This window comes from Eschrichtius robustus, chromosome 12 (genome assembly GCF_028021215.1).
Source record: "Eschrichtius robustus isolate mEscRob2 chromosome 12, mEscRob2.pri, whole genome shotgun sequence".
NCBI lineage: Eukaryota > Metazoa > Chordata > Mammalia > Artiodactyla > Eschrichtiidae > Eschrichtius > Eschrichtius robustus.
This window is the reverse complement of record NC_090835.1, coordinates 26,327,281-26,344,778: the sequence shown is the minus strand read 5'-3', so window position 1 is coordinate 26,344,778 and position 17,498 is coordinate 26,327,281. Positions and strand designations below refer to the sequence as shown.

At 42.7% G+C, this 17,498-nt stretch overlaps 1 protein-coding gene across 1 annotated transcript; it reads left to right on the top strand.

The window, feature by feature from the left end:
- The first annotated feature begins 555 nt into the window (after nucleotides 1-555).
- On the top strand, nucleotides 556-16,817 carry SNTN (sentan, cilia apical structure protein). The gene is made up of 4 exons (XM_068559442.1): nucleotides 556-665; nucleotides 2,687-2,721; nucleotides 10,963-11,102; nucleotides 16,662-16,817. Exons 1-4 carry the CDS (start codon nucleotides 556-558, stop codon nucleotides 16,815-16,817), a joined length of 441 nt encoding a protein of 146 aa, XP_068415543.1.
- The last annotated feature ends 681 nt before the right edge of the window (nucleotides 16,818-17,498 follow it).

The window sequence follows — 17,498 nt, the reverse complement described above, 5'->3', positions numbered from 1 at the left end:
GCCTCCCTCCCCCTCAGCCTCTCTGGTCCAGCTACCCTGGCCTTCTCTCAGTCCCTCCCGATCACCACACTCCCTCCTGCCACTGGGTTTCCCACAGGCTGTTCCATCTGCCTACCACGTGGATCCCTTGCCCTCTCACCTACTTTGTTCCTTCCTACTCGGCATCACACATCACCTCCCCAGGGATGTCTCCCTCACCTCCCTGACTGACACCAAACTCATAGCATCCCCCTTGCACGGTATTGTCACAGGGGTGACTTCTTTTGTGATAACGTGATTAATATCAGCCTTGACCACTAAGCTCCCTGGGATCAAAGTCCATGTCTGAGTTTTCTCACTGTTGTGTCCCCAGTACCTTGTACGGTGTCTGGCCCACAGCAGATACTCAAATATTTGTTGACTGCATAACTGGTTTAATGTCTGCCTGCAAATAACACTAGGGAAAGGCTCTTCTACAAGGGCCACTGTATAGTTGCCATGGAACGAATGACAATAGTAACAGTGGGCAAGTAACTGTCGCTTAGGAAGGGCCGACACACAACAGGAGACCAGAGTATGTGTGGCTGTATGCACAGTACCCAGGACCAAGCACTCCACTTGGAAGGGGAGCCCAATCCTTCTGCAGCCGCAACGTCTACTTTAGCACCTAGGACAATGCCCAGAAGGTCAGTGGCGCTTGGCTCTCCTTTATCGAGTTTCATTTAAGCTTGCAGGTCTATTTCCAGAGTTCATGGCTACAACTTGGTAGCCCAAATGGTGCCAGTTTGGTGCCTGTTACCCACCTCAATCCTGCTTTCAATTGAGTTGGAAAATTAAAGAGAACAAATTTGCAGCTTTGATTGCAAACTGAAAAAGTGATACAATTAACACAAATGTCTTTGATTGCCTCTTGAAAAACATTTGTAAATCAAAATTGGTAATGTTTTTAAGGGTATGACATATGCTTTCAAATTATCCATGAGAGAGGGAAATGGTTTCGGATCATGCAAATGTGTGAAATTATGCCTAATAAATGAAAAATATTCTTTCCTACGTAATTCCCTTTAGGGGACCTGCTATAGTTCAAAAAATTTTTGAACACTTGACAGGTGCCAGGTATTCTGCTGGGCCAGGGGTAGGAGATATGGAGAATCTGCAGAACTGTTGCTGTCAAGGGCCTCACGCTCTGATGGAGGAGATCGTGGCAAAAGAAAATAACACGAGCCATGTTGCAAGTGTACGTCGTGTAAAGTGTACGTAGGATAAAGTGCACATCCTTTATCCTATGAAGGAGATAATAAGGGTGCAGAAAGGTAATAAGGGTGCATTCTTAGAAAATTAGGAGTAGCTCATGGAGAAGACCGTGAAAGGTCAAAGGTATCATAGAGTCCAGCTTCCTAACTTCACAAGGAAGAAAAATGAGGCCCCCAAAGGTCACGATCTCTTGACTAGTTAGTGCCAAACCAGATCTCGAACCCAAAAGTTCCCTTTAAAGAGCTGTCAAAGATATGACCAAGTTATACTGTTCTTACTGGCTTTCTCCAAACCACTCCAGCCACTGGGGGTTGAAGTGTCAAGCAGATGTTGTTTGCTTTTTATAAGGGAGCAGCAAGGTCCATCTCCCTGCCTCCCATCTGGTCCCTTTCCACTCTCCTTCCCATATATCAGGTGGAATAACTTCCCCAAATGCAAATCTGATCATGCCGCCCCTTTCCTTCCCACTACCCTTAGGTTAGCAACCTGGGTCCATCCTAAGGCTCACTTCAAGTGCTCTGGTCCTGACCCTTGACTGCGGCCTCCTCTTCCACCGCTATCTCCTTCCCTCTCCATGTTCCAGCCACACTGTTCTTCCTCTGGTTCTTCAATCTTGCCATGCTTTCTCCCGCTTCCGGGGCTCAGCACACACTCTTCCCTCTGCTTGGAACACTCTTCCTCCTCCTTCACCTAATGATTCATTTGGTTCGGATAAAATACCATTACCCTGACCTGCAGAGTGGGTTAGTCCTTCCCTGCCCTCTGTATGCGCTCTGCCATTGCTCTGTATTGAATCACGGGTTGAACATCTGCCTTCTGCACTAGACTCTAAGCCCCAAGAGTGTGGGAACATCTCAATCATTCACTGATGCGTCCCCAGCCCCTAGCACAGTACGTAGATTCTTAGGCAGGCTAAGCTGCTGGAACAAATTCACTTCAAATCCTTAGTCTTTTACAGAGCAAGAAGTTATTTTTTTCTTTTTCATGTGACAGTTCAGAGTTGGGGTTCCAGGTTGGTGACAGTTTTACTCCATGCCACCATGTAGGGACACAGGCTGATGTGGCTTGTGGCTTCAAGATGCGGCTTCCAAAGTACTCCTGATAATTTCTGTGTTAATTGGCTGGAAACAGGAAAGGGCACGGAAGAGGCTGCGTAGAAGGTGACCACTTCTCTTCTGCTCCTTTTCCATTGGAGGGCATTTGGTCATATGGTCACAAAAGGCTACACAAAAGGCTAGGATATGTGGGCCAGCCATTGCCAAGTACTGTACTTCTTTACCATGTGACAAGGGGAGAAAGGATTTTGAAAGACAGATGGCAGCTCCACCAGAACACTCAGGGCAGATTTACTGAAAATAAATTAATTTTTAAATCATTATACTGCTCTACTTTAGATGCTGATATCAATACCCAAACTCCCAGAATCATTATGTTTCTATCATTTTGTTGGCAGCATTTCAATATCCAAACAACTGGCTTCAAAAAAAGGTAAGGCCTGGGGTGACAGAGACGTCTGTGTTGCTTCTCTACCATGAGAGCATGCCAAGAGTTAAAAATAATAGGACACCAAAGAACGCCAACGATGTAAGAGAGCTTGTAGATAAATCATCAAGCATTTATGATGTTCTTTTTATTCTTATTTTTATTTTTTTATAAATTTATTTATTTATTTATTTTTGGCTGCGTTGGGTCTTTGTTGCTGCGTGCGGGCTCTCTCTAGTTGCGGCGAGCGGGGGCTACTCTTCCTTGCGGTGTGCAGGCTTCTCATTGCGGTGGCTTCCCTTTGTTGTGGAGCATGGGCTCTAGGCATGCAGGCTCCAATAGTTGTGGCTTGCGAGCTGTAGAGCGCAGGCTTACTACTTGTGGCACACAGGCTTAGTTGCTCCTCGGCACGTGGGATCTTCCCAGACCAGGGCTCGAACCTGTGTCCCCTGCATTGGTAGGCGGATTCTTAACCACTGCGCCATCAGGGAAGTCCCTGATGTTCTTTTTAAACATTTGGGAATTGAGGTCCAGTGATAGGAATTAGCTCACCCAAATTTAAAGGCCCAGCTATAATAGGAGCATGGATCCCTGACTCCTAATTCAGTGTTCATCCCACCATGGCCAGTTGGCCCTCCATGGGCAGTATCCTCAGTGTGTCCAGAGCAAGACCATCAGCATCGGACTCATAAACCTTCAGTGGTATTCAGGGTGCAATCAGTCCCCAACTGCCTCTGTTGATTGAGCAAAACATAGTGTGGCAAACTCCCAAGGTGTAAACATTTGCCCTCAGCACTCCATTTTATAGGTAAAATATTTTTAGAGCCAACAATACTGTCATGGAAATAACAATATAAGAAAAAATACACTCATATACTGGGATCATTATCTTATTCCAAAACATGTGGCTTCTTTATAGAGTAACAAGCACAGCTGGATTCTACTATATTGCAGTTATTTTTCCTCCTAGATGGCTGGTCTATGTCTCCAGAGGAGATGCTTTATATTTCTATTTAAATAAATCTTCAACTTGGTGAGAATATTATTGTTACACTATCACAACACAAGAGACCCATGATTTCTGTTTCACAATTTCAGGCACTTTTTTTTTTTTTTTTTCAGGCACTTTTGATAATGTCAATGACAAAATATCATGTCCATGACATGATAAATATCCATGACATTTCTCATATAACAGCCCCCTCTGGGAGGCTGAGGGGGGAGTGTAACTCTCTATCATCCACACTGCCCACCAATACACACACACACACACACACACACACACACATCATTCCTGGCACCAGACTCCTTCCAGTAGACAATTGGGCCACATTTATTCCCATGGCTTAAGAAAACACAGGATAAATATGGCTCACCTTGCCAGAATGTATTTTATTCAATGGTAATTTTAAGTGTTATTCACTGAAATCAAGCAGGGCTAGATCATGGAATAGAAGTCAGTACCAACCCACATTTTCACTTCTGGCTGTTTGGGCTTATGCCCTTGATCTCTTGGGGGAGGTGGATAGAAATGGGTGTTGAGTACATATTTGCCTGTAGCATCCGAAGTAGTTTTATAGTGGAAAAGTTTGAAAAGTGCTAGAGTATTGGGGAAACTATCGATCTAGCAAGAAAACAGAAGAGATCTAATTTTTAGTTCTGCCATACATGACTGATGCAAACTGGGAAAAACCACGTTTCTCCTGTAGGTCTTCATTTCTTCCTTTGAAAAAATAACTAATATTAAGAGAAGTTCTAAAATGAGGTGATTCTGACACTTTGCTGTACTGAGGTTTGTGCTTCTACTACACTAAAGTGTTAGGAACTCACTAGATGAAATGTTTCACATTTTAGGTTCCACTTTCCAAGGCAGGTGAGGAGAAAGAGGCAGGGATTGTTCTAAGTTCAAGTCAGCTCAGTTCAGCACACGTCTATGCTAAGGCCTACAACGTGCCAGGGCCTGGGAATGAATGCAATGATAAATAAGATGCAGTGACTGCCCTCAGGGAACATACAGCCTAGAGCTGCACTGTCCAATATGGTAGCCACTAGCCACCTGTGGATATGGAACACTTAAAGTGTGGTTAGTTTGAATCGAAATGTGCTGTAAGTGTAAAATATATGACAGATTTAAGAGACTTAGTAAGAAAAAGTGTAACATATCTGAGTAATTTGTTCATGTTGATCACAGGCTGAAATGATATTTTGATAAATTGGGTTAAATAATATATTTCTAAAATAAATTTATCTGCATCATTTTACTTTTTTAATGTGGCTACTTAGAAAAAATTTCATTATAATTCGGGCTGGTATTACATTTCTTTTGGATAGCACTGATCTAGAAGGTAATTGAGACAGATAAACAGTGTTTCAGTCTGAAGGTTATGACAAGCTTATGTTTAGGGAAGTAGAGAAGCACAAAGGAGGGGCAGGTAGCCCTATCCCAGGGTTTGGGAAAGAATCCTGCAGGATACACTGCCTGAAAAGCAAGATCTAGGGGCAGCATGCGTCACGGTGAGGAACCAGACTGACTGTGTGACCTTGAGCAAGCTATTTAACCTCTCTGTGCTTCAGTTTCCTCATCTATAAAGTGGAGGTGATACTGGAACCCACCTCGGAGGACTGATGTAAGAATTAAATGAGTCAAATCATATGCCTCCCGTAAAGAAGTGGCTGGCATACAGAGCGTGGGCTCCGTAATCGTCCATCACGATGCAAGCTCCAGGAACCAAGGAGTTGTTCTCTTAACGTGGCTCACTGCTCTCTCCCCAGAACTAGGACAAGGCCCGGCAATAAGTACTTGCTGGGAGGACGGAGTGTGTAAGGAGCTGCAGACAGCTTAGTATTATTAAAGCATAAAAAGTGCGGTAGGAGCTAGCAGGAAATGTGGACATGAAGTGCCTAGATTAACACCCTCCCCCCACCCCCATTCCAAAGGCAAGAGAGGCCATAAAAGACGCCCAAAAAAGAAACATCAATCCTTTGCATTTTTAATGGCACTTCGCCCTTTACAATATGCTTTCACATATTCGCTCACAACTCTGTGAGGCAGACAGGGCAGGAGTTAGGAGGCAACACGCTGAGTTTATTAAGGGAAGAACCCAACCATAAAAAGAGGAAACCAAAAAACGCCTCACAAAGTCTCATCAGTATCGGTAGGATAACCGGAGCTCGTTTTTATCTTTTATTTTAAATTTTTTTCTAGTTCGGTTTTTACCACGAGCATATGTTATTTTATAGTCAGGGAAAATGCATGCTGTGTTAAAATGAATGGAGGAGAGGGAAGAGAAGTGGGCTAGTCCAGATGGAGTCCCCATTTAGAGAGCAGTCAGACCTGAACTTCATCAGAGGACTGGGAAATGTCTGGTTCCACAGCCTCCATGGAGATGCTCTTAAAAGGAGTTATTCCAAAGTGGCAGATCTTTCTATGGCCTTTGAAGGCAGACAGACTTTCGAATATTTCCTCTGCCACCTGGCAGCAATGTGACCTTAAGATTCTTAATCTCTCCATGTGTCAGTTTCCAATATGTAAAATAGAGACACAAATAGTACCTACCTTTCTGGGTTTATGAAGCATTAAATAAGCTTATGTTTGAAAGGCATCTGGCACACAGTAAACAAGAAAGGTGTCTATCATTACTTGCAAGCTCACTCACAGCTTGGAAGCTCACCCGTTCCTTTCCAGAAGGGCACAGCCAGGAGAGGAAGAGATTACTGTCCCCCATGAGAAGTCTCAGGCCCATACTAAAGCCCTGTCTAGTTATTCTGGGTTATGAATAAATAAATCAACTGATAAAAGTTACAGAAGGGATATTTACCTCCGAAGGAATTAAGGTGTTTCTTCTAAGCACTTTGCTTCTTAAAAACAAGACTATTTATAAACAGAGTTTATTCTTTAGCCACGTAAATGCCAAGTTACCACCATACAGCTCCTCACCACCTCAACCCCACCTCCCAGGAAAGGGAGACATGAGCTAAAAGAAATATGCCATCTCCTTGTTTTTGATGAGCAGGAAAGTCTTGGGTGATTGAGGAAAAAAATCCCAATTTTACTTTTTATTTTTATTTTTTTAATTTATTTAATTAATTTATTTATTTTTGGCTGCGTTGGGTCTTCGTTGCTGCGCGTGGGCTTTCTCTAGTTGCAGTGAGCGGGGGCCACTCTTTGTTGCGGTGTGTGGGCTTCTCATTGCGGTGGCCTCTCCTGTTGCAGAGCCCGGGCTCTAGGCACGTGGGCTTCAGTTGTTGTGGCAGGCGGGCTCTAGAGTGCAGGCTCAGTAGTTGTGGCACACGGGCTCAGTTGCTTCGCAGCATGTGGGATCTTCCCGGACCAGGGCTCGAACGCGTGTCCCCTGCATTGGCAGGCAGACCTCCAACCACTGCGCCACCAGGGAAGCCAAAACATCCCAATTTTCAATGTGGGTTTCAGGATGTGGCAGAAGTGAAGGGAAGAGGTGGATAAGGATAGGAGGGAAAAGAGCTAAAAATTGAGTGCAAAGAAACAGGGAACTTTCTGAGTCTGGGAGAGTAGTCTAGATGGAGGGCCAGCCACTGGACTAGCAGACAGAAGCCACAGGTCAGAATGAGACTGAGGATCAGAGACCAAAGAGGAAATCAAGGAGTAAGAAGCTAAGGATACAGGTTCTGCAGACATTGATTCCACAGATATTTGTGAAGCACCTCCTAGGTCCTAGGCACTGTTCTAAGTGCTGAAGTTTCCACAGAAGAGAAGACAGGCAAAACATTCCTATCTTCATGAGGCTTATGTTTTCAACATGGATTCAAATTCAACCTCTGCCACTTATTAATGTGTCCTCAGCAAGATCCTATCCTTTCTTCATCTATGGAATGGTATAATCATGGAGAGATGCACTGTGTTCATGGGTTGGAAGAGTCAACATACTAGATATCAGTTCTCCCCAAGTTGCTCTCTAAGTTTAATGAAATATCACAAAATTCAAGTTGTTTTTTAAAAAAAAACAGACAAACTTATTCTAAACTTTATGTGGGAATGGGAAAGCCCTAAAATAGTCAAAACTGTAAACATCTCAAATGTCCTTCGGTGGTGAATGTGGTACATTCATATCATGGAATACTACTCAATGAAAAGGAAAATACCATCAATACATGCAACAACTTGGATAAAACGCAAGGGAGGGGCTTCCCTGGTGGCGAAATTGTTAAGAATCTGCCTCCCAATGCAGGGGACATGGGTTCGAGACCTGGTCCGGGAAGATCCCACATGCCGCAGAGCAACTAAGCCCGTGCGCCACAACTACTGAGCCTGTGTGCCCAAACTACTGAAGCCCATGCGCCTAGAGCCCGTGCTCCACAGCAAGAGAAGCCACGACAATGAGAAGCCCGCTCACCGCAACAAAGAGTAGCTCTGCTCGCTGCAGCTAGAGAAAACCTGCTCGCAGCAACGGAGACCCAACACAGTCAAAAATCAAATAAATAAATAAATAAATTTATTTAAAAAAAAAAAAACGCAAGGGAATCACAACATTGTAAAGCAACTATACCCAAATAAAAAAATAAAAACAGAAAAAAAACTCAAGGGAATGATGCTGAGTTTAAAAAGCCATTCTCAGAGAACTTCTGTATGATTCCATTCACAGAACATTTGTTGTTTCATAACATATGAAGATGGAGAACAGATTAATGATTGCCAGGGGTTAGGGATGGGGGAGGGGGCAGGTAGAAAGATTGGCTGTAACTATAAAGGGTTACTATGAGAGAATCTTGTGTTGGTGGTACAGTTCTGTATATTGATTGTGGTGATAGTTACACAAAGGTACACATTTAGTAACATTGCCTAGAACTAGACACACACACACACACACACACACACACACACACACAGGATGAGTGCATATGTAACTGGTAAAATCTGAACAAACTGTGGACCGTATCAATGTCAGTTTCTTGCTTTGGATGTTGTACTGTAATTATGCAAGATGTTTCTTGGGGGAACCGGTGCAGGAGATTGTTTTTGCATATTTATTGGCAATTTCCTGTAAATTTATAATCATGTCAAAATTAAAAGTTTAAAAACACAATAAAAATTTAAATGGTATAATAATCCCTATGGTGGTTATGAGAAGTAAATATACAACTTATTAAAGTATCTGGCACACAATAGATGCACAATAAATGGTAGCTCCAACTTCCTATCCCAACCAGATTGCTTGATTTGCTCTAGCTTGTCCTTGACTTGCTCTAGCTTGCGAGCAAATAAGTGGGTACTCTTGAGTGAGGGGCAAAAAAGAGTTATCCATTTGCAGGACCAGGAAGTCCGAATGCCTCAAGCTTCGGTGTAATTGTGGGTGAAATGATATGGGGGGATGGAGAGGACACACATTTCCTCCTGCAAGAGAGAGAGAGGCCAACACGTTGATTAGAATGCTTTGGCAGATGTTTATATACACAATTTACCATTTAGTCGGAGTCCTGTTCAGAGATACAGTAAAAACTGAGAAGGTCCACAGTTTTTTTCCCTTCATCCATTCCTCTTAACTCTTGTCATTCCATCTAACTTTTTTTTTAATTTTTATTTTATATTGGGGTATAGTTGATTAACCATGTTGTGTATTGAACTTTAATTTTAAAAAAACAACAACTAAATGCTTAAAATCTTTTAAAGCCTTCTCTGTACATGTGATGGAAAATCCTGATTCCTTTCCACAACCTAGGAGCCCTGCATGGTCTAGCCCCTGCCAACCTTTCTAATGAAACACCCTTTCAGCTTCTAGAATCCAGCCACAACTGTCTCCTTTCAGCTCCTCCAATGTGCCAGGCTCCTGATCTGAGCCTTCACATATGCTGTTCCCTGAGCCTGCAACACTCAACACAACCCTAATTCCAGGCTGACCCACCCCACCCTTTAGATGGCAGGTCCTTCCCACCGTATTGGTCTTAGCTTAAATATTAATCTACTTATATAATAGATGCCTCCAAGACAACCTATCTCAGTACTTTTCCTCCGAGACCCACTCTGTAATTTTCTATTTCTTCTGTTTCTATACCTTCTTTGCCTCATACAAGTTGCAAATATGCATAATATATGTGTATATGGAGAAATAAATAATTATCAAATATGTATAAAACAAATATATATATACACACATATCCTCTTGATTATTATTTATTACCCCACTAGATTGTAATATAGATGAGGGCAGAGGCCACATCTGGTTGTGTCACTTCTATGTGCTGAACAGCTCAGAAAGTACCAGAAACACAGTAAGTGCTTGATACAAAAGTCACAAATATCTGACTGATCATCTTTCTTTGAATCCATGATTGTTGCACTTTACCTGTGCAGAAAGCTGTTGGATTTTGTTTTTCTCTTCTCTTCTTCCTATTCTTTCATTCAACAGCATTTACTGGCACCTACTTCATAGCAGGCATTTGTGCTGGTCACTGGGAATATAGTGATAAAAAAAAGCTATGATCTGTGGCCTCATGGAGCTTGTATTCTAGTTAGAGAGAAAGATGATTAAACATGCAATAACTGTAAAGCAGGAAAAGTTCTATAATAGGGGATATATTGGGGACTGAGAGAACAGAGAGGATAAGAATTTCTTCACTGTCCTTTGTGCAGTTCTCAGAGTTCACTGTGTGCTACCCACTGGAAGGGACTGAGCTAGTACCAGCCTTTCAAGGAATTTAAATCAGAGAAACCAGCTAGATCACTGTGATTGAGGCCATGATTCAAAGAGATTCCTTGTCTATCATGGTATCAAAAGACTTGTCCTGGATGTCATTCTCCTTTATCACACTGGCATGTGGTGATGCTCTATCTGACACGGAATATAGACTCCACAAGAGCAGGACTTTGTCTTATTCAATGACGTATCCTTAATGCCAGGGACTGAGCCAAGCACACGGTAGATACTCTATAAATATTTGTTGACTAACTGAATGAAATTACACATCGGAAGACCAAGGCTTAGAGAGGTCAGGTGTTTTCCCAAGGTCACAGGGGAAGAGGGTGATAAATCTCATCCTAATTCTACTAATTCTAATTGCTACTGCAGGACTTTTGTTCTCCATGGTTCAAAGATCAAGGATCAGACACCCCCATGTCCCACTCCCAGATAGGTGGCAAAGAGCCCAAGGCCAGGATCACATTGACACAAACCTTCCAGCCCTGTTCCCTAAGTTCCCCTGGAAGGTAGAGCCTCATGTCTGGGGAAGGGTCATTTCTAACCTAGGCTACACAGTTGTACATTTCTTCTCTCACAGCTCTACGCAAGGGTTCAGATCTGGAAAAAGCCATCGCCACTGCCGCTATGATTTTCAGAAACTTTTCTGACCCTGATGGTAAACTTGGGAAAGCTACTGCCAAAAACCTACTGCAAACCCAATTTAGGAATTTCACAGAGGTAAGAGAACTAACAGGTACCAAGAAACAGGGGCCCACGCCATAACGGCTGGCCTGAAGAGTCAACAACTCCAGCTCAAAGGCACCATTATGTTGCTTCATTCCACAAATGTTTATTGGACACCTACCCTATGCCAGGAAGTGACCTGAGCACTGGGGTTAATGCAGTGAACAAGCTAACAATGCAGCAGAGTAGAGAGATGTGCTGAAAAAGTAATTAGAAATAGAGAATCGTGAAAGAGTAGAACATGCAGTGAGAGAATAAAACAGAGGGACCATCTTGGGCTTGGTGGTCAAAAAAGAGCTCCTGGGAAATTAAGGTATAGCTAAGATCTGAAGAACGAGCTCAAGAGTGAGCAGGGACCGGGGGCGGGGTGCGTGCGGGATGAGAATGATGGCATTCCCAGCAGAGGATTTGGCATAAAGCGTGTCAAAGACCTACGAGGGCCAGTAAGTATTGGTGAGAAGAGAGAGGGAAGTAGGAAGCAGTGGAAGAGGAGGCCGGGGAGGTGGAGAGAAGCCACTTCTTACAGAGGCATAGCGTGAGGGCAGGAGGAAGCCAGGGAAGTTTCTAAATCCAGGTTGAAGAAATTACACCAGCTGCAGTAGGAGATGAGACTATGGTTGGGATGGGGAGTGAAACGAAGAAAAGGGGAACTGTGGGGAAGGAATCCAAACAAAAGATGTTGGTTTGGACTAAAGTGGCAAATATGGGAGGCATCTGGAAGGTGGAATGAACGGGATCTGATAACCATGAAGGCTGAAGAACAAGGGGGGACAAATAATGATACCTCGGTTCTGACTGTGGGAAGAAGTGGGTGGTGGTCCCATTTCCAGAGAAGAGGAAGGCTGGAGAATAAGCAGATTTGAGGTGGGGTGGGAGGTGGGGGCAGGTGATGAGTCCTGTTAGCACGTGTCAAGTTTAAGATGTCCTTGAAACTGTCAAGTGGAGAAACTCGGACAGCAACAGGATACGTGAGCAGGAAGGTCAGAATAGAGATCTGTAACAGTGAGAGTGAGCCATGTGAACATGGTTACTGAACAGAAGGGAGTGACCTAAACCGTCTAGAGGCATCTTTCTCAAACCTCAGCCACCTGAATACCATCTTCAATATTTTCCCCATACCTGCCTATAGCCTGTATTCTAATTTTCTTAGAACTTGTTAAGAGAACACTCTACTTAAATTATTTTATAAGGAGCCTTGATCACCATTTTAAATGTAAATTCAGTGGGTAAAAGTGAAAGGTAGTAAAAAAATATATAGATGACTGTTCATTCTTATTTAATATTTATTCTTGCATCACCTAAAATTGTGTTACATTCTACCGGCAGTACATGTTCAAACTTTGGAAAATACTAGCCTAGGGAAAATGCATAAGAAAAAAGGAGGGCCTCACACAGAACCTAAACCACCAACATTTAATGGTAGATTGAGCAAGAAAAAACTTAAAAGTAAACAGTCTCTCAGGTTCTATGTGTATTCTGAGACGGTTAAAAGAGAAGTATTATAGTTCCTTTAAGATATAAATATATACGGTTTTAGCCTACCACAGTTAAATAAGGTGCCACCCACTGGGGGAATCTGGGTCAAGGGTACAACTTCCCGTGAATCTATGATTGTTTCAAAAGAGTGTGTGTGAAATCGGCTTTTTTTTTTAATTCCACAAGTAAGTGATTTTTTTTAAAGCCTGTTTCATAGAAACAGTGAATAGATTGGTGGTTGCCAGGAGCTAGGGGGAGGGCAAAGTGGCATGGTATAGGTCAGAGGGTGCAAATTTCCAATTTTAAGAAGAATAAGTTCTGAGGCTCTAATGCACAGCATGGTGACTATAGCTAGTAATACGGTACTGCATGCTTGAAGGTCACTGAGGTAGATCTTGGGCATTCTCCCCACACACACGCACACACACACACAAGTTAACTCTGTGAGGTGATGGATGTGTTAATTATCTTGATCTTGGTAATCATTCCACAACGCATGTGTATTAAACCATCACACTGTACACTTTAAATATATACAATTATATTTGTCAATTATTCCATAATAAAGTTAAAAAGGAGTGTGTGCAGCAAGATCCTTTTTGAGCCACCTCCTAGAGAAACGGAAATAAAAGCAAAAATAAACAAATGGGACCTAATGAAACTTCAAAGCTTTTGCACAGCAAAGGAAACCATAAACAAGACGAAAAGACAACCCTCAGAATGGGAGAAAATATTTGCAAATGAAGCAACTGACAAAGGATTAATCTCCAAAATTTACAGGCAGCTCATGCAGCTCAATATCAAAAAAACAAACAACCCAATCCAAAAATGGGCCGAAGACCTAAATAGACATTCCTCCAAAGAAGATATACAGATTGCCAACAAACACATGAAAGGATGCTCAACATCACTAATCATTAGAGAAATGCAAATCAAAACCACAATGAGGTATCACCTCACACCAGTCAGAATGGCCATCATCAAAAAATCTACAAACAATAAATGCTGGAGAGGGTGTGGAGAAAAGGGAACTGTCTTGCACTGTTGGTGGGAATGTAAATTGATACAGCCACTATGGAGAACAGTATGGAGGTTCCTTTAAAAACTAAAAATAGAACTGCCATATGACCCAGCAATCCCTCTACTGGGCATATACCCTGAGAAAACCATAACTCAAAAAGAGTCATGTACCACAATGTTCATTGCAGCTCTATTTACAATAGCCAGGACATGGAAGCAACCTAAGTGTCCATCGACAGATGCATGGATAAAGAAGATGTGGCACATATGTACAATGGAATATTACTCAGCCATAAAAAGAAATGAAATTGAGTTATTTGTAGTGAGGTGGATGGACTTAGAGACAGTCATACAGAGTGAAGTAAGTCAGAAGGAGAAAAATAAATACTGTATGCTGACACATATATATGGAATCTAAAAAAAAAAAAAAAAAAAAGGTTCTGAAGAACCTAGGGGCAGGAGAGGAATAAAGACGCAGACATAGAGAACGGGCTTGAGGACATGGGGAGGGGGAAGGGTAAGCTGCGACGAAGTGAGAGAATAGCATGGACTTATATATACTACCAAATGTAAAATAGACAGCTAGTGGGAAGCAGTCGCATAGCACAGGAAGATCAGCTCGGTGCTTTGTGACCACCTAGAGGGGTGGGATAGGGAGGGTGGAGGGAGACACAAGAGGGAGGAGATATGGGGATATATGTATATGTATAGCTGATTCACTCGTTATACAGCAGAAACTAACACACCATTGTAAAGCAATTATAGTCCAATAAAGATGTTAATTAATTAATTAATTAAAATAAATTTTTTAAAAAAGGTGTGTGTGTGTGTGTGTGTCTGTGAGTGTGAAAGAGAGAGAGAGAGAGAAAGAGACAGAGTACTACAGTGTGAGACACAGAAAAATGACTGGAAAGAAATGTTAATAATAGTAAGCTATCTTTGGGTAATGGGGTAAAGGGTTATTTTTACATGCTCCTATTTTTTCTAAATGTCCAATATTAAACACATATCATTTTTGAAATAATTTTTTTAAGAAAAGCTATTTTTTCAGCCAGAAACATCAGGCAGAATTAGACAAGAGATACAAAGTTCTGGGGAGTCTTTACAGAGAGGGTGGGAGAACAAATGCTATATCACCAGCTTACATCAGAGGCCGAAAGAAATGACAGATCCTAGAGAGAAAAAGAATGCTGCGCGTACCTGGCAAAACCTCAGTGAGCTTTTCACAAGTGTGAAAATGAGGACCTAGTAGACGGATCATCCTGGTGTGATGCACCATCCCTCTGAGAACATCAGAGGAAAAGAATTAAAACCAAAGTCACCAGGAAAGACACCTTCAGCCTCGTGTCCCTCAGTGTAGGCTAAACCCGGGAAAGGCAGCCGTTCTGGGATCGCTAGCAGCGGACTCAGCCAGACCGCGGCGCAATGCCGCCCTCTCCTCCAGATGAGAGCAGAGACTGATTTCAGGGGACTTGAGGGGACTGCTCATCCCTGGCATCCTCAGTCTCAGTGGGGATAACTTCCCTCCACTGAGCAGACGTGGAGCGTCAAGTCAGAATGCTGTCTTGGGGGACTTCCCTGGCGGCCCAGTGGGTAAGACTCCGCGATCCCAATGCAGGGGGCCCGGGTTCCATCCCTGGTCGGGGAACTAGATCCCGCGTGCGTGCTGCAGCTAAGTCCGCATGCCACGACTATGAAGCCCGCCTGCCACAACTAAGAGCCGGCACAGCAAAAATAAATTTAATTAATTAATTAATTAGATAAAAAAGAATGCTGTCGTGGACCAGCCACCCAGCTCTGCCCCGTGAGAGTCCCTAAGGCAGGTACAGCATAAGAGTCTCCATTGCTAACTGGGCCTTCTCCTAAATCCTCACACAGGGTTCTCTGGTAAACTGAGCCAGACCTTCTGGCTGAGGCCTGGGTCTGAAAGGAATATGTCCTTTCTCATAAGCCTAAACATAATTTGGGGGATCTGACTTAGCCCTCTATAGCCAGTCAGAGATAGTAAAACTGAGGACCTAAAAGCACTGCTAAGAAGGTAAAAAGCAAGATGGTGGGTCAGGCCCCAAGAAGTCTGGACCTCCGCCAGCTCCGCGGTCTTAAAATATGCAGCAAAAAGAGGAGGAAGACCTCCAGCCATCTCTGACCTTTGAGCAAAGAGTGCTTTACGCTAGTAAAGGGCTTCTCTCTCTGTCTTATCTCCAGCTCTTCCTGGAGGGAGACAGACACAGGTCCTTTCACCCTCACCGGTAGGTGTGACCCCTTGAGGAACAGCCTAGAGAAACATGGAAGGTCTAAGCCTGGAAGAGGAATGTGTCATCAGTCTTAAAGTGCCTTAGTCATTGCTGTGATGGCTTTTTTTGCAGCCAGCACATGGACGAGTGTTTGGGGTTAAACTAAATGCAGTGAATCAAATGACCTTAACGTTTTTGATGCACTTGGGAAGATATGTCACGAGCTATGGCTGGAACTGAAAATCCCCTCCATTTAGGTGTTTTCACGTGTTTTCCTTCACTCTGTTGCTGAGGACTATGAAGTTGGGTTTGATTCATGATCAAACTTAGGGCTGAACAATCTTCCACAGCACATATTTTCTTTTCGCATATTTTATTCCATATTTCTGGATAATCTTATGCTCAGTGGAGCACATAGTGGATACCTCCAATAACAAAGGGATTGTACTCTGAAACCATAACAGTATCTGTATCTGTAGAGAAGTGAGGTAGCAGTTGAGTGTGGGCTCCAGAATCAGGTAGCCAATGCGCTGAATCCTGGTTCCACAACTCATGGCTGCCTAGCTTGGGGCAAATCACTTCATTCTCACTGAGTCTCTGGCATTGCCTCTGTAGGGTGGGAAAATAATAGTTCATATTCAATAAGGTCACTGTGAGCACTCAGCGAGATAACCCATGAAAAGATTTAATACAGCGCCCAACTAGTAGCAACGGTAGCAACTTGACGTGTTGTTAATAGCGTGTTTACTATTGCGTATTATCTGTAAAACTGAGGTGGCATGATGAATTTGGTTTTTTTGCTTTTTCTTCTTTATGCTTACAGGGACAAGAAACCAAACCAAGATACAAAGTCCTTTCTGAACTCGACGAACATACAGAAAATAAGCTGGATTTTGAGGATTTCATGATCTTACTGTTAAGCATCACTGTAATGTCAGATTTGCTACAAAATATACGGAGTGTAAAAATTATGCAATAAACAGCTTTAAATATATAGTTAGACAAATTAAGGGCAAAAGACAGTATTAAATTATTGAATTTTTTTTCATTTTATTTTTAATTAATTGAAGGTACTGATCATGCACCTGGGGTTGCCTAGGATGGTTCTGATTGCTAATATTCAACTATTCAGTGTAACTATATTCAGTGTAACTAAAAAGTCTATGCATACTCTTCAAAAATGTTTAAATAATATAGTCTGTGGTGCTTTACAGTATGATAGATTTGATACCACTGAATATTGCATTGCTTTTGCTGCATCAGTAGTGTCTTAGAGCACTTTCCTTATAATCATTGAGTCCCTCATTCATTCACTCATTAAACAATGTGTGTTGAACCTCTACTTGATGGTACTGCTGAGGATACAGTAATGAACCAGCCAATCTCTGCCTTCAGACATGCCTGCAGAAGTCCAGCAGTAGAGATAGGCTATGAACAATTTATCAGTCAATTGCATATACAGTATAATTATAATTGTGATAAGGGCTACAGGATGCTAAAAGAGCTGTTATCACCAGACCCGGGATCAAAGTCAGATAAGCTCTACTGACATTCTGCAAAAGGCAAAACTATAGGGGGGAAAAAAAGAGCGGTGCTTGCCACGGCTGCAGGTGGGAAATGGAGCTGTCCACAAATAGGCACGAGGGAACTTTTAGGGGGG